The following is an 18,279-nucleotide window of genomic DNA, read 5'->3' as shown; positions in this document are numbered from 1 at the left end:
AATTAGATTTGTACCCAAATCTAGCCAATGGACCACAGGGGTGATTTGTTTTGTCTCCAAATCACCTAAATCTGCTAGATTCGGGTACAAATTGATTTGTACCTGAATCAATTTGCACATCCCTAATAAACAACTTAAACCCATTATTAAGGTGACCTCAACCTGCCATGATGTAATTTTACTGGATCAATACTTTTGAACTACATTACAGAGGCAGAGCTTGCTATTGCAGGTCATTAGTAAATTCATAGAAAGTGGGGTGCGTGTGTAATATAAAGGGATGGGTTGGAAGATTGTACTTGAACCCACCACCACCACTTCTCCCCATCACCAGGACTGGGTTGCAAGCAAAATGCAGCAGTGGGGCTAGGGTTCAACATCATTTCTCCATGTTAAACTTTCTCTCACTTCAAATCCCGTTTACATGCATTCAACTGTTTTCATTTACAAAGATGGCTGCGGCACTGATTTTTCAATGCTGTCTCACTAATTGTATAAGTTTGTAGATTAATTTGTAGTAACTCAGAAAATATTCTAATCTGTCTTGTTCTAGGTTAAAAAGGAAGTTGGTGATGTTAGTATCCTGGTTAACAATGCTGGCATTGTAACAGGAAAAGGATTCCTGAACACTCCAGACTCACTGATAGAGAAGACTATGGATGTGAACATAATGGCCCACTTCTGGGTAACAAATTTATGATATCTGTGACAGTGCATTTTATTTATTTATTTATTCATTCATTCATTCAATTTCTATACCACCCTTCCAAAAATGGCTCAGTGCGATTTACACAGAGAAATAACAAATAAATAAGATAGATCCCTGTCCCCAAAGGGCTCACAATCTAAAAAGAAACATAAGACAGACACCAGCATCAGTCACTGGAGGTACTGTGCTGGAGGTGGATAGGGCCTGTTACTCTCCCACTGCTCAATAAAGAGAATCGCCACATTAAAAGGTTCCTCTTTGCCAAGTTAGCATTTGAACACAGATTGGCTATTGATTAGTAAGGAATAGTCTACTAGACAGTACTATAAGTGATGCTAATGGATTATGTGATGCTTTGTGTCCAGAGTACTTTACGGAATTTGTTGGGTTATTTATCTTAATAGCAATCAGCTTAGTTTAATGAGCCACCAGAATGGGATAAAATTCACTTAAGAGTTAAGAACACAAATGTGGAATTGCTGCAATTTGGGCTGTTGGGGGTAGAGCAACAATCCATTATCATTAAAACCCACAATCTTTCCAGAGGATTGGAAAGCAGCCATAAGAAGAGCTCTGCTAGACCAGGCCAAAGGCCTGACTAGTCCAATATCCTGTTTCCCACAGTGGCCAATCAGATGCATCTGGAACACTTACAAGCAAAAGACGAAGCTTTACATCCTCTGCAAGTCTGATTCAGAGGCATATTGTCTCTGAACCTGTAGGATACTAATTATTATGTAACCCCAGTTTCGGGATGTGGGAAACTAAAGATCTGTGAGCACAACTTCTGTCCCAGGTAAATAAGAAAGCATCTAAAGTTTTCATTAGAAGAGTGAGACTTGCTGAAAGTAGTTAAACATGGCTTCTGCAAAGGGAAATCCTGCTTAGCCAACCTTCTGGAATTTTTTTAATATGTAGATATGGGTGATCCAGAATATATTTACTTTGAACTTCCACAAAGTACTACTTGACACCTGAATGCATTTAGCAGTAATAGGACATGAGGAGAAGGTGATCTTATGGTTTGGAAGCTGGCCACCAGGTAGCAATAAATGGGTAGTTCTCACAGAGGAGGAAAGTAAGCAGTGTATCCCCCCCACTGTCCGAGGCCTGTGCTAAGACTAGAATAAAATTTATTCTGGGAGAGATCAGCCAATTGAAAAGACCATTCAATTCAGCTCCACTGCAGCTTTGTTTTGCCTGCTTGTCTATAATATGTACCATATTTTGGGGTAGAAACACCGTGGCGAGTATGGTTTTAAAAGTTGTTTATCATTGCCTGTGGCATTTACGCCGATACAGCATTTACGCTCAAATTTGGGAGCAAGCCAAAAAAGCACTTCCGCCAATTTACGTGAAATTTCCAGGCAAGATTTTTGGTGCCAGTTTCGTGGGGGGAGATGGCACCTACACAGCATAAAAGCTACACTGCTAGTTTCAACTGAGAGTTGTGCTAAGAGCAGAACAGATCGGAAATGTGGATGAATGCTGCAGTCCTTGGTGCAAATTGAAAAAGACGATCTGGCAAGAATGCTGAAATCAAAACATGCAGAGAGAAGTGGTGACAAGAAGCCTGGCCTGATTTGGAGAAAAACCTTGAGGAGTGGATTAAAGAGCAGAAGGAAAAAGGACCTCCGGTCTCTACTGTGAAAATCGGCCTACAAGGAAAATTAATGGCACAACAAATGGGAATAACTGACTTTTAAGGTGGCCCGTGTTGGTGCTATAGATTTATGAGGCAAAAGAATTTATATGTGTAGACTAAAACATCAATGGGACAGCAGCTGCCGACAGACTGGCCGAGGGTGTGGCGGGGTGTGGAGTCAGCATTTTAAAAATTTGTTGCAAATTCTATTGAGTGGGGAAATTTTGTGAAATCACACAAAAATAAATATGGAGAAATTTCCACTGGAATTTGACTGTTCCCCGAATAGGCACATTAGCCTGCGCTGCAAACGGTGACAAACTATAACCAATACTACTTTTTAAACGGAAATCTATCCCGAAAGGCATTTTTTCAACCCCCAAAAATGCATGATGATGTTCCCCTCTAGCTGAGGCATTTATAGTATCCTTCTGGACAGTCCGAGGGGGTTGGCAGTGGGATGCACTGCTTTGCAGTGGTTCCACTCCTACCTCTCAGGCAGATTCCAGATGGTGTCACTTGGAGACTGTTGTTCTTGAAAACGTGAACTTTTATATGGCATCCCCCAGGGCTCCATACTGTCTCCAATGCTCCTTAACATCTACATGAAACCTCTGAGAGCTTGTGTTGGACACAAAAGCTTGTTGAGGGTTGAGTTTCAACGGATTGCAGCAAGGAAGCTGCTCTGCTACGTACGAAACCCTGACCCAGAATTAGGTCATCAACGAATGATTTAGCAACAGGATATTTGTTGCAGGGTGTTATCAGTATGCTGATGATACCCAAATCTATTTCTCCAAGTCAACATCATCAGGAGAAGGCATAACCTCCCTAAATGCCTGCCTGGAGGCAGTGATGGGCTGGATGGGTGTTATCAGTATGCTGATGATACCAAAATCTATTTCTCCATGTCAACATCATCAGTAGAAGGCATAACCTCCCTAAATGCCTGCCTGGAGGCAGTGATGGGCTGGATGAGAGATAACAAACTGAGGCTGAATCGAGATAAGATGGAGGTGCTTATTGTGTAGGGTTGGAACTTGGGAGACAATTTTTTATCTGCGGGGTAACACTTGCCCCAGAAAGAACCAGTACGCAGTCTGGGAGTGCTTTGGATCCAAACCTCTTCCTGGTGTCTCAGGTTTTGAGGTAGTGGCCATAGGTGCTTTCTATTAGCTTCAGCTGATATGCCAGCTGTGTCCGTTTCTTGAGATAAACAACCTCGGAACAGTGGTACATATGCTGGTAACCTCCAGGTATGACTACTGCAGTGTGCTCTATGTGGGGCTGCCTTTGTATATAGTCCAGAAACTGCAGTTGGTGCAGAATGCAGCAGCCAGGTTGGTCTCTTGGTCCTATATTAACTCCTATATTAAAAGAACTACACTGGCTGCCGATACGTTTCTGGGCAAAATACACAGTACTAAACAGCTTAGGCACAGGGTATTTAAAAGACTGAGCCCTTTCTCACTATCAGGAGAAAGGGCTCAAAAGGGGTGAGGGGAGGAAGCCTCAAAATGCTTACCTCCCCTTCAGACAGACCATCTTCCTGACGTTGCTGGATGACGAATGACTGCTGGCTGTTCCTGGCAGCAAGGAGGTTTTGTGGGGCGGGAGGCCCCCAGAACTCCCATAATGCATTGTGAAAGTGCACAGTGCATTATGGGGAGCCTCCTGACACAGGCCAGGAGGCTACTCATGTGTAGGTGTTGCATGGAGCTTCACAGCACCGGCACACAAGCAGTTAGCTCACACCCTTAACCCTGGCTAACATAAGAACAGACCTACGGGATCAGGCCCAAGGCCCATCTACAGGTGAAACTCGGAAAATTAGAATATCGTGCAAAAGTCCATTAATTTCAGTAATGCAAATTAAAAGGTGAAACTGATATGAGACAGACGCATTACATGCAAAGCGAGATAAGTAAAGCCTTAATTTGTTATAATTGTGATGATCATGGCGTACAGCTCATGAAAACCCCAAATCCACAATCTCAGAAAATTAGAATATTACATGGAACCAAGAAGACAAGGATTGAAGAATAGAACAATATTGGACCTCTGAAAAGTATACAGTGTACTGTGCTTGATTGGCCAGCAAACTCGCCTGACCTGACCCCATAGAGAATCTATGGGGCATTGCCAAGAGAAGGATGAGAGACATGAGACCAAACAATGCAGAATTGCTGAAGGCCGCTAATGAAGCATCCTGGTCTTCCATAATACCTCATCAGTGCCACAGGCTGATAGCGTCCATGCCACGCCACATTGAGGCAGTAATTGCTGCAAAAGGGGCCAAAACCAAGTACTGAATACATATGCATGCTTATACTTTTCAGAGGTCCGATATTGTTCTATTCTTCAATCCTTGTCTTCTTGGTTCCATGTAATATTCTAATTTTCTGGGATTGTGGATTTGGGGTTTTCATGAGCTGTACGCCATGATCATCACAATTATAACAAATTAAGGCTTGACTTATCTCGCTTTGCATGTAATGCGTCTGTCTCATATATCAGTTTCACCTTTTAATTTGCATTACTGAAATTAATGGACTTTTGCATGATATTCTAATTTTCTGAGTTTCACCTGTAGTCCAGCATCCTATTTCACACAGTGGCCCACCAGATGCCGCTGGAAGCCACAGACAGGAGTTGAGGGCATGCCCTCTCTCCTGCCATTACTCCCCTGCAACTGGTACTCAGAGGCACCCTACCCCTGATGCTGGAGGTGGCCCACAGCCCTCTGACTAGTAGCCATTGATAGACCTCTCCTCCATGAAGTTATCAAAACCCCTCTTAAAGCCATCCAGGTTGTTGGCTGTCACCATGTCCTGTGGCAGAGAGTTCCACAAGTGGATCACGCGTTGTGTGAAAAAGTACTTCCGTTTGTTGGTCCTAGACATCCTGGCAATCAATTTCATGGAGTGACCCCTGGTTCTAGTGTTGTGTGAGAGGGAAAAGAATCTATCTCTCTCCACACCATGCATGATTTTATAGACCTCTGTCATGTCTCCCCGCAGTCGTCTTTTTTCTAAACTAAAAAGCCCCAGGTGTTGTAGTCTTGCCTCATAAGAAAGGTGCTCTAGGCCCCTGATCATCTTGGTTGCCCTTTTCTGTACCTTCTCCAGTTCAACAATGTCCTTTTTAAGATGTGGTGACCAGAATTCTATGCAGTACTCCAAGTGTGGTCGCACCATAGTTTTGTATAAGGGCATTATACTTTTAGCCGTTTTGTTTTCAATCCCCTTTCTAATGATCCCTAGCATGGAATTGGCCTTTTTCACAGCTGCCGCACATTGAGTCAACACTTTCAATGAGCTGTCCACCACAACCCCAAGATCCCTCTCCTGGTCCGTCACCGACAGCTCGGATCCCATCAGCATATACTTGAAGTTGGGGTTTTTAGTCCCAATGTGCATCACTTTACACTTGCTAACATTGAGCCGCATTTGCCATTTTGTCGCCCACTCCCCCAGTTTGGAGAGATCCTTTTGGAGCTGCTCACAATCCGTTTGGGATTTCACTACCCGGAAGAGTTTGGTATCATCTGCAAATTTGGCCATATCGCTGCTTACCCCTGCTTCTAGATCATTTATGAATAAATTAAAAAGAACCGTTCCCGGTACAGATCCCTGGGGGACCCCACTTCTTACTTCCCTCCATTGTGAAAACTCTCCATTTATACCTACCCTATGTTTCCTGTCTTTCATGCAGTTAGCAATCCACACATGTACTTGTCCCTTTATCCCATGACAGCTAAGTTTCCTCAGGAGTCTTTGATGAGGAACTTTGTCCAAAGCTTTTTGGAAGTCAAGGTAGACTATGTCAACTGGATCACCTTGATCCACACACTCGTTGACACTCTCAAAGAAGTCCAAAAGGTTGGTGAGGCAAGATTTACCTTTGCAGAAGCCATGCTGGCTCACTCCCAGCAGGGCTTGTTCTTCTAGGTGCTTTACAATTTTATCCTTGAGGATACTTTCCATCAATTTGCCTGGAACGGACGTTAGGCTAACTGGCCTGTAATTTCCTGGATCGCCCCTGGATCCCTTTTTGAAAATCGGTGTTACATTTGCTACTCTCCAGTCCTCTGGTACAGAGCCCGATTTCAGGGATAAGTTAAATATTTTGGCAAGGAGGTCGGCAATTTCACATTTGAGTTATTTGAGGACTCTTAGATGGATGCCATCCGGCCCTGGTGATCTGTTAGCTTTCAGTTTTTCCAGACAGTTTAGAACATCATCCCTTGTCACTTCTATCCGACTCAGCTCTCTAGCCTCCATCCCTAAAAAGCCTGGTTCAGGAGCAAGTGTATGCTCAGTATCCTCTGCCGTGAAGACAGATGCAAAGAACTCATTCAGCTTCTCTGCAACCTCCATATCCTCCTTAATAATCCCTTTCACTCCCTCATTGTCTAATGGTCCAACTGCCTCCCTGGCAGGTTTCCTGCTTCTGATGTACTTAAAGAAGTTTTTGTTATTCCCCTTGATACTTTTGGCTAAATGTTCCTCAAACTCTCTTTTTGCCTCCCTTATTGTCACCTTGCATTTCTTTTGCCAGAGTTTGTGTTCCTTTCTGTTCTCTTCGTTTGGACAGGCCTTCCAATTTCGGAAGTAAGTCTTCTTCCCTTTTATGTCTTCCTTGACGTTACCCGTTAGACATGCTGGCATCCTCCTGGACTTAGTGGAACCTTTCCTCCTTTGGGGTATACAATCTAACTGGGATTCTAGTATTGTGGTTTTGAGTAAACTCCATGCACTCTGGAGCGAAGTGACTCTCCTGATTTCCCCCCTCAGCTTTCTTTTCACCATACTCCTCATTTTGGAGAAGTTTCCTCTTCTGAAATTCAAAATATCTGTGTTAGACACCCTTGGTGATTCTCTCCCCGCATGTATGCTGAGATTGATGGCACTGTGGTCACTGTTCCCTAAAGGTTCGATGACACTGACATCACGCACCAGGTCCTGGGTGTCACTCAGAATTAGATCCAAGGTTGCCTTCTCTCTGGTCGGTTCCATGACCAACTGTTCTAGGGCACAGTCATTTAGCGTATCTAGAAATTTGACCTCTTTGTCCTGACTTGAATGTGAATTTACCCAGTCTATGTGTGGGTAGTTGAAATCACCCATAATTACAGCCCTGCCTCTCCTTGACGCCTCCCTGATTTCCTCCTGCAACTCCCAGTCACTGTCGGCATTTTGATCCGGAGTGCGATAGCACGTCCCCAGTAGCACGTTTCCTTTCCGGCCTTGTATAGTCACCCACAGGGTTTCTATGGAGGACCCCAGTCCACTTAGGTTTTCTAGCTTGTTAGATTCTATCCCTTCTTTAACATACATTGCTACTCCTCCTCCAAGGCACCCCTCCCTGTCCTTTCTATAGAGTTTATACCCAGGGATAACAGTGTCCCACCGGTTCTCACTGTTCCACCATGTTTCTGTTATGCCCACTATGTCTATTTCTGCGTTAGCAACCAAGCACTCCAGCTCATCCATCTTGGCTCGGAGGCTTCTGGCATTGGCATACAAGCACCTATACACTGAATCTCTCCCCTGATGTATGCTATTCTTTTGGCTCTTTGACCTGCTGGCACAGGCTCCCGTCTGCTCTTTATGCGGTTCTGCTCTGTCCCCTTCTGTTTTATTTGAATTCTTTGCAGCCTCACACTTTAAAGGATGGCTTTTGCCAAACGGGATAGTGCCCAGCTCCTATCGGCTGTTCCCCAGGTGTCATTTTAAAAGCTGCTCTGCAACCTTTTTGATTTTAAGCGCCAGCAGTCTGGTTCCATCTTGGTTCAAGTGCAGCCCGTCCCTTTTGTACAGGCCTTGCTTGCCCCAAAATGTGTCCCAGTGCGTAACCAATCTAAACCCCTCCTCCCGGCACCAGCGTCTCATCCACGCATTGAAGCCCCTCAGCTCTGCCTGTCTCACTGTACTTGCTCGTGGAACAGGTAGCATTTCTGAGAATGCTACTTTGCGGGTCCTGGACTTCAAAATGCTATCTATCAGTCTAAATTTGGCTTGCAGGACCTCCCGACTGCATTTCCCCACATCGTTGGTGCCGGCGTACACCACGACAGCTGTCTCCTCCCCAGCACTGCCTAGGAGCCTGTCTAGACGCTGCGTAATGTCCGCAACCTTCGCACCAGGCAGGTAAATCACCATGCTGTCAACACGCAGGTCACAAACCCATCTCTCTATCCCTCTAATAATCAAATCACCCACTACAAGGAGGCCCCACCCCCCAAGAGGAGTATCCCCTGTGCGCGAGGATATGGGCTCATCAGCCACGGAAGGGGTCCCTTCTAAAGGAGCATTTCCCTCTTCCTCAGACCGATGTCCTCCTTGCCCAAGACCTTCATTCTCCCTGACAGCAGAGGAGCTACCAGCCCTGGAGTGGGATGCCTCTATCACATCCCTGAAGGTCTCGTCCACATGCCTCTCTGTCTCTCTGAGCTTCTCCAGATCCGCCACCTTGGTCTCGAGGGAACAGATTTGTTCCCTGAGACGAGGAGCTCCTTGCACCAAGCACACACCCATGACTTCTGCCCATGGGGCAAATAGTCGTACATGTGGCACTCTGTGCAATACACTGGGAAGTGCCCCTTCCCCTGCTGACCTTCTATCTTCATACTGTTTTGGTTGGCTTTTTACAGTATTTAGGGAGCTTATTGTCCATTTATTAGATAGTTTATTAGGATAGGTCTCGGCTGTAATGGTCAACTATTTAACTGTCCAAACAGTCTTTCCCAAGAATATGAGGGATACGAGGGAGGGATATATACTTACGTTCTCTTGTCCACCAGGCTCCTTGTGATCGCAGGGGCTTGTTCCAAGCTCCCTCGCACACTTCCCGCTAAACTCCTGCAAAACTCCTACGTCCTGTTTGCTATCCCTGTCCGCTATGCTCTGTTCGCTATGTTCTCGGGCCTCAGTGGTGTGGGCTCTTCACCTACTCTTCACCTCATATGTAGAGTAGCCTTCCAACTGTCACACAGGATCTGAGTCACAGCCTCTCCCAGCCCTAGCTGACTCCACCCCCACCACTGAGTAAACACTGCCTTTAGGTAACCCTAAGAACTCCTAGCCCTGTGATATCGTAACCCTAACAAGTAACACACACAGAGACAGAGAGACTAAGACCTACCCCTTAAAGAGAAACAGCCCCTGCAAAACTCCCCTCTTCCTGTTAGTTTGTTTGAAGGGGAAAAGGCTAGATGTTTAGAAAGGCTTCTGTGTCTGCTGTTCCCAGAGTAGCCTTCCAACTTCCCAGAGTAGCCTTCCAACTGTCACACAAGATCTGAGTCACAGGAAAGGAATGTGGGCCTCTCCCAGCCCTAGCTGACTCCACCCACACCACTGAGTAAACAGTCAGCCAGAGCCAGAGCCCCCTACAGAGCCAGACACAGAACAGCCGGAGCCCCCTACAGGGTTTGCGTCCGCTGGGAGCCGCGCACCTCCCGACAGTTCCCACACACAGCAAAGACTGAGCTTGGCTGCCTAAACCCAGTCTTTGCTTTGCATGTGAACAGCCTCAATGTCCTCTTCACTGTGAGCCCGACTGCCCATTGAGATCATTTGGAGAGGTTCATCTGCAGTTGCCACCAATTTGTCTGGTAGCTACATGGGGACGGGCCTCCTCTGTTGCCGCCTCAAGACTCTGGAATGCACTCCCTGCTGAAACAAAAGCCTCCCTGTCTGTGACAACCTTTAAGAAGTATTTAAAGACACACTTATCCACCCAAGCTTTTAACCAGTCTTGTGGTTTTGAATTGTTTTAAGTGTTTAATTTCTATCTTAATTTGTTTTATTTTGCTGTTAGCTGCCCAGAGACCGAAGTTTGGGGCAGTGTACAAATACAATAATAATTTTTTAAAAACCATGTGACCACTCAACATTTGTAAATGGCTGGGATGCCTCCAGTGGAAGTTGTAGAAGGAGCCATAGACCAGGCATGAAGAGTGACGATAGGACTTGGGCAGCTCTTCCATTGCATTCTGTAAATGGCAAGATAGAATTGAGCCATTTGAAAAAAATCGTGTGGCCATGGGACACCTTTGGGAAGGCTCTGTATGCTATGAAAGCAAGGTAGATCTGTGGAATGACAGTCCTGTCATTGTAGAAGGCTAGAGTGTGAGTTGGTGGTGTTGCCATTCAGTCCCCTTGTCTCTGGAAACTCTCACTTCCAACAGAAGCAAGGCTGAGCAAGGCATGGATGAACACTAGAAGCCAGGAGAGAAGTTGTCCTCGGTTTGGATCAAACAACTGTATTGTGCAAATCTTGAACAGGTGGAACAGTTACCTATGACAAGGTGATGCACCTACCCTGAGCTCCATCCATTCTTAATGAAATCAGAGTTCCTGACACAGAAAAAGATTTTAAGACAAAGGACTGCTCCTGAGAAGAAGGGACAACATAGCCTGGAATACATTTAAGGTCAATTCTCAACTCAGTTGTGTATATTTGGCACGATAGAGTACTTTAGATTCATGCTCCCTCTGAATAGGAAATACCACACTTTCTCCAGTTCCTGTACCTGGAGCCTTCCCCTTTGTATTTCTAAGTTTCCCTGGCTTTGAAACTTTGCAGAGGGCAAAACCCTTTAGAAAGCCTCTGCTCTCAAATGGTCTCTACACGTGCGTAGGAGTCACTCTAACCCTGCTAACTTGACAAAGAGGCACCTTTTAATGTGGTGATTCTCTTTATTGAACAGGGGGAGAGTAACTGGCCCTATCCACCCACAGCACAGTACCTCCAGTGACTGATGCTGGTGTCTATCTTATGTTTCTTTTAGATTGTGAGCCCTTTGGGGACAGGAATCCATCCTATTTATTTATTATTTCTCAGTGTAAACCACCCTGAGACATTTTTGGAAGGTCGGTATAGAAATAGAATCATTTATTTATTTATTTATTTGCACGGTCAGACAGGTGTTATTGACTGGTTTGTTTTATCCAGACATCGAGTCCTTCCCAAGGACCTGGGATGGCTGAATTTTATTGTCAGTGTTGTTGCTGTTATTATAGATATCGTCACAGAATATAGGCTGTTCCCAGTAAAGTTGCTTTTTGTAATTGGCTGATGGTGATTTCTGTGGCCCCTATGGTGTTGAGGTGCTCTTCAAGTTGTTTTGGAATTGCACCTAGGGCGCCAATTACCACTGGGATTATTTTGTTCTTCTTCTGCCACAGCCTTTCAATTTCAGTTTGTAGATCTTTGTGTTTTGTGATTTTTTTAAATTTCTTTTTCTTCTATTCTGCTATCCCCTGGTATTGCTGTGTTGAATATTTTAACTTGTTTTTCTTTCTTCTCAACTACAGTTATATCTGGTGTATTGTGTGGCAGATGTTTGTCTGTCTGTAGTCGGAAGTCCCATGATATTTTTGCATCTTCGTTTTCTACCACTTTTTCAATTTTATGGTCCCACCAATCTTTGGCTACAAGTAGCTTTTATTTTTTGCAAATGTTCCAGTGTATCATCCCTGCTACCTTGTCATGCCTTTTTTTGTAGTCAGTCTGTGCGATCTTTTTACAGCAGAGGATTAGGTGGTCCACTGCTTCATCTGCTTCTTTACAAAGGCGGCACTTGCTATATTATTTATTTATTTATTTACACAGTCAGACAGGTGTTATTGACTGGTTTGTTTTATCCAGACATCTAGTCCTTCCCAAGGACCTGGGATGGCTGCTGCTATTATTATTATTATTATTATTATTATTATTATTATTATTATTATTAGCCTTTGCACATGTGCAGAGGCTTGAACCAGGCCACAGCCAGCCCAGGCTGCCATTTTGGAGGCTGGTGGGGGGTGTTTGAGGAGCTGCTGCCACCCCTGGCAACTGAAAATTAAAGGTAAAAAAGTTTTATTTATTTATTGTTAAATTTGGATACCACCTTTCATTAAAACAATCCCAAGGCGGTTCACATAGAAAAGTTAAAACCAAACTATAAAAATTAAACAATTAAAATATTAAGCTAAAAAATAAAAACACAGATCTAATTTAAAAGATTTAAAAATACATGCATAAAATAACCATACAAAATACAAAGAAGCAGCAGAGGAGACACTCAAATAAAAGCCTGGGCAAAAAGCCAAGTTTTCACATGCTTTCTAAAAGCCGTGATGGAGACTGAGGATTGAACAGCCACTGGGAGAGCATTCCAGAGTCTGGGAAGAGAAGGTCCTGTCCTGCGTGCACGGCAGCCGAGCCTCCCTCATTGTTGGGACCTGGAGCAGAGCCTCCTCAGATGACCTCTTCAAGTGGGCAGCAACCCTTGGGAGCAGGTGGTCCCTCAGGTAGCCAAGGCCCAAACTGTTAAAGGCTTTAAAGGTCAAAACCAGCACCTTGAATTGGACCTGGAAACAAACTGGCAGCCAGTGCCGCTCTCTCAAAATGGGTGTGATGGTGCATTAGCCGAAGCCACGCGAAAGCTAGCGTGTTTGCGCTAGACAAAATGTTGCCTTTCTCCCACCCCTCCCTCTCTGCACTACAAGGGAATTCCCTTTACTTGTAAGGGGGAATCCTCGCTGGATTCCCCTTTACAAGTATACCTGAGCTAGTCCGTGAGCCGGTTCTTAGAATCAGGAGTCAGTTCGGTTTGAACTCAGACCGCCCAAACTGGGCCGGCTCAGTGTCGAGCCCGGCTCACATTTCCCTACTGTGTGCCTGAAAAGAACTACATACCCCTACAATGCACTGTGCTTCTGGGGATTTTAAAAAACTTTTAAAAGTGGAGAGAACTTTTAAAACAGAAGCTGCAGCAAAAGGCAAGTAGTGAGGCTTACCTTCTGCTGTGGCTTGTTTTAAAATATCACCTCCCCGCATCCTAAGTTCTTCCAAGTCCCCAGAGCACAGCTGTGTGGTGTGGGATGTGTAGTTCTTTAGAATGTATGTTTGTCTTCACTCTAGCTCTTCATAAACCTATATGTGCATATTCTAAATGGTGTAAGTGTTCACTTCATCATTTGAGGCATTTTGTTTTCAGGATTCACGGTGTGTTTGGACCACTTGTATCATACTTAACAGTCTTCTCCCTTTTTGCTTGTCTGTGGGAACTGCCCTGGGAGTCTGATATGGAATCTAGACCCTTGAGGAAGTTCTGCCTTGAAGACAATTCAAAAATTTCAAAAGTCTACAAAATCACTAACTATTCAAATTACTAATACAGTCTCTACGGAGCTTCGACGCCACAAAACAGAACTTTGCCACATTATCTGAAATTACAGGTTTAAAATTGGCCAGCATAATTTCCAAATAAAATTGGTCTGTGTGACCAGGATAAATGGCTAAAATAGGAGCAATAAATTTGGTGCGAGCGTCCTTATAAAACTGGCAATAAAGAATAACATGGGTGATAGACTCTATATCCCCTGAGCCGCAGAGACAACAGCGCTGATCATAAGGAAGTTGTTTGAATTTATCATCAAGTACTGCCGAAGGGAGAACGTTCAATCGCACAAGGGTCAGAAATCTCCTAAATTTTGGTATCAAGATCTGGTCTAAATATTCAGCTGGTTTATAGTTATAAGTTTGAGAACCTAAATACATTCTCTTGGGTAACCGTGCGGACTCCTCCTGCAAACAGGTTTGAGAACCTAAATACATTCTCTTGGGTAACCGTGCGGACTCCTCCTGCAAATCTATATCTCGGATCCGTTGCTTCACAAAGCAAAGCACCTGCTCTAATCCTCGCCCAATAAGATCTTCTTGAGACGTGCCCAAGTGATGCAATTTTAATTTCAGAGCTGATTTCCATTTGGAAACAAAACTGTCTGATAACACTAAAGGGGCAAGACCAGCCAGAAAGAAGACCAGGCTTAATCAAAATTTAATGTTGCAAAAGGAGAAATTTGGCTATAGATAAATATTGTAAGTGATCATTCTCAAATGAATTGTTTGCTTTTAGAAATTGCAGACATCTATTACTGCTGACAATCTTATGTTTGAAAACGAAATGCTTGATTTGAGTCTGCAGTGTAATTATGAAAAAGCAAAACAACTCATCCCTGTAGTTTTATTGATTATTCCCACAGTGCCCCCTAGTGGATTATTGTAACCTTAAAGAAATACCAGGAAGTTGAGAGGTACTTTATCCATAGAATACAGTACACTTAGTTGTTTTCTCTGAGCTTGCCACTGGGTTGACTTAGATTGACGTCCTTATTGGAAGAGAGGAGGAGCTTGGTGGTTAGACTTAAGAGGAAGAAATAAGACAGAAAAAAATGCAAATGCTAGAGTGTCCTCTTATTTCAGTGCCTTAAATCATCTTATAGTCTCATATAGTCAATAAATATTTCATAATTGTCTAGGTTGAGAGACAGGCCCTGAGACCTTGGGTTAGGGCGGTATAAAAATATGCTAAATAAATAAATAAATAATAGGTTTAACAGTGTAATTTGAATACTGTTCTTGTAAAGTATTTGATACATAAAATGGTAAAGATTAAAAAGAAGGGAGCACCTTTCTTTCTAACAGACTTCTACTTGTTGCACTTTTCCTATTTCAACTAATAATTACAACCACCCCTGTAATGACTATCTAAGGTAAGAAACAACTGTGGGCCTAAGGCCACTTGGTGAGATCTATGGGGAACTTGGTGGCTTGCTGCTCCTGATCTTACCCACTATACTAGCATGTGTGGTATTCCTCCATATGTTCTTCTGTTATAACAGGAGTGGTCTTTGTATTTTGTCTTCATAGACTTTCAAAGCATTCCTTCCAGCCATGATGGCTTCTAATCATGGACACTTGGTGACTATTGCAAGTGGAGCTGGGTTGATGGGAATCAATGGACTGGCAGGTTAGTTCATAGCATATGTGCTTCAGAGCAATCTAAAGGCTTACTCCCCAATCTGGGAAGGAGCACACATCCTGGGGAGGAGAGCCGGTCTTGAGGAAACAAACATGAATTGTCCCCTTTGATAAGTAGGGTCCACCCTGGTTTGCATTTGAATGGGAGACCACATGTGTGAGCACTGTAAGATATTCCCCTTAGGGGATGGAGCCACTTTGGGAAGAGCAGAAGGTTCCAAGTTCCCTCCCTGGCATCTCCAAGATAGGGCTGAGAAAGACTCATGCCTGCAACCTTGGAGAAGCTGCTGCCAGTCTGTGTAGGCAATACTGAGCTAGATGGACCAATGGTGTGACTCGATAGAAGGCAGCTTCCTATGTTTCTAAAGGTGCATAGACTTTTGGCTGCTTTCACAGTGCTCTACAACTCATGCTATGGAAAGGGTAGCAGGGCCCCTCTTTTTAGTCCAAAGGTTTCATTTAAGCTGCTTTACCAGTTGCCAATCCATGGCTCTACATCAAGTGTCAAAAGTCCCTTTTAGGAGTATGAAATTACAGACTGGGGCACAGCACATATCTGCATAAAGGAGGTTGTTGAGAAAAGGATTCCATCTCATAATGCCCCCACATGAATTTCCACACAAATTATGAGGGTCCTGACAAATTATGGTGGAAATGGGTAGCTTATTGGAACCCACTACAGAGCTTGGAGGCCTTATAAGCCCTTTTTTGGTTATAACACCACTAATATTTTAGTCTTTTTTAAAATAAGAATTTTTATTCAGAAGCAAGCCAAAGGAGACAGAGACAAATCACCAAAAGACAATATAAAACCAATCATTTTTCATAATGAAAAACCTCATTTTTTTAATTAATTACATCAGTAAAGAAAAGATATCTAGAAAAAGACAAAGCAAAAGAAATTCAGACTCTTAAAGTTGTAAAATCTGATCAGCTTCTTGTAAGTTACATATCGAGAACACTATAAGTAAAATCCAGAAAATGGTAACAAAGTTTGACCATAACAGATATAATAATTTATAAAGGGTTCCCAGACAGACATGAATGATTCAGTAGATATACCATGTACATAAGCTGAGACTTTCGAAATTGAAGCATAGTCCCACACTTTCAAAAACCAGTCGTTTAAGGAAGGGATTTCCAAAATATGCCAATTAGAAGCATATATAATCCTAGCTGCTGTAATTTAGTCTTTTTTTTAAAAGCATGCATAAGTAAAAATAAGCTTTCTTCAAGAAGCTTAAAATCTAAACTTTGACAGTATGAGAGAACAGAAGGTGCAAGGATCTCAAGGATTAAATATGCTCAGTTGTGGTTATGTGCTTAGCTAACCCCTGTTAACTGGGCAAAGAAGCACCTTCCAAAAGGATGTGTCTCCTATATTTAGCAGGGGATGAGGAACTGCCCTTTTCAACCCCAGTACAGCATCCCTCCAGTGGCTGTTGCTACTTGTCTGCCTTCCATTTCTTGTTTAGACTGGAGCCGCTTAGGGACAGGGAACCTCTTTCTCATGTTTGCATTCCTCTTGCTATGTAAGGTGCTTTTGAATTTCTTGTTGAAAAGGGGTATATACCGTATTTTTCGGACCATAAGACGCACCTGACCATAAGACGCACCCCCGGATTAGGGGCCGAATCGACCCAAGATACTGCCGACGATGACCGCCTGCCCGCCTGCCCGGATTAGGGGCCGAATCGGCCCAAGCTACTGCTGCCGCCGACCGACTGCCCGTATTAGGGGCCGAATCGGCCCAAGGTACTGCCGCCGCAACCGCCGACCACCCTCCCGCCCTCCCAGCTGCCCGAGTCCTCACCACCTTCAGGGACCCGCAATTGGAGAAGGAGAGAGGAGCTCGCAAACAGAGCTCCTCTCTCTGCAAAGCCTTGGCCCGAACTGGCGCTTTGGGCGCAAAGGACGCCTGAGAGTTCCGACGCTCTTCGGAACTCCCAGGCGTCCTTTGCGCCCAAAGCGCCAGTTCGGGCCAAGGCTTTGCAGAGAGAGGAGCTCTGTTTGCGAGCTCCTCTCTCCTTTTCCAATTGCGGGTCCCTGAAGGTGGTGAGGACTCGGGCAGCTGGGAGGGAGGGTGGGTGGCCGCGGCGGCCGTGGCGGCAGTACCTTGGGCCGATTCGGCCCCTAATTCGGGCGGGCGACAGCATTCGGACCATAAGACGCACCCTCATTTCCCCCCCACTTTTTTTGGGGGGAAGTGTGTCTTATGGTCCGAAAAATACGGTAAATATTCTTGATAATAAATACAAAATCATTAGGCTTTGTTTTGCTTGGGGATGCGGGCCTGAGGAATTAGGCCAATGGCCTTATGGAAAGGTTTGATTTCTGAGGCAAGATTTAAAGGAAGAGGGAGGAACAGTTTTCTAGAGATGTCCAAGTGCTAGTATGCAGCAATAACCTCACTGGTGCATACACACCAGCACAAAGGTACCTTTGTAAAGGTTGAGGCTTGTCTGGCCTCCTCACTTTAATGGCTCGGCAGTGAGGGCCATAGAGCTGCACCATAAAACGGTAAAGGTAAAGTGTGCCGTCGAGTCGGTGTCGACTCCTAGCGACCACAGAGCCTTGTAGTTGTCTTTGGTAGAATACAGGAGGGGCTTACCATTGCCATCTCCTGCGCAGGATAAGATGATGCCTTTCAGCATCTTCCTATATCACGGCTGCCCGATGTAGGTGTTTCCCATGGTCTGGGAAACATACCAGCGGGGACTCAAAACTGCAACCTCTGGCTTGATAAGTCTTTTCCTCACTGCACCATTAGGTGGCAGACCATAAAACAGTAGCACTTTCAAAAGCATTGGTTTTCTCCGTACATTTTTCCATACTTGAAGCAAACATTGGAACAATGGCTCCCATGATGCTATAAGAACTCGGAGGTCTGTGCCACTCGGATTTGGCCAGTTCTACAATGATTCTGCAGCGTAGTAGACTGCACATCTGCAGAAGAGACTGCATATATATGGTGGGCTTGGAAAGGGTGGGCTTGGAAAGTATTGATTTTAATGATGCCTTTAACTCACAATATGCTCAGGGTGGGCAGTAACATAATTTTAAAATGTATAATAAGCTAAAAAGAATGTCATATTCAGAGCAGGATTTA

At 44.3% G+C, this 18,279-nt stretch overlaps 1 protein-coding gene across 2 annotated transcripts in view; it reads left to right on the top strand.

Annotated features, from left to right (window-relative positions):
- SDR16C5 (short chain dehydrogenase/reductase family 16C member 5) overlaps window positions 1–18,279 on the top strand; it is a 45,462-nt gene that overhangs the window by 18,003 nt on the left and 9,180 nt on the right. For both annotated transcript variants that reach the window (XM_053247203.1, XM_053247201.1), the window contains exons 3-4: window positions 554–685; window positions 15,060–15,159. In XM_053247203.1, coding sequence (XP_053103178.1) covers window positions 554–685; window positions 15,060–15,159 — 232 coding nt within the window. The remainder of the gene's footprint in view (window positions 1–553; window positions 686–15,059; window positions 15,160–18,279) is intronic.

The sequence above is a fragment of the Hemicordylus capensis genome, chromosome 4 (genome assembly GCF_027244095.1).
Source record: "Hemicordylus capensis ecotype Gifberg chromosome 4, rHemCap1.1.pri, whole genome shotgun sequence".
NCBI lineage: Eukaryota > Metazoa > Chordata > Lepidosauria > Squamata > Cordylidae > Hemicordylus > Hemicordylus capensis.
The sequence above is the reverse complement of the archived record's forward strand: the minus strand, read 5'-3'. Positions and strand labels throughout refer to the sequence as shown.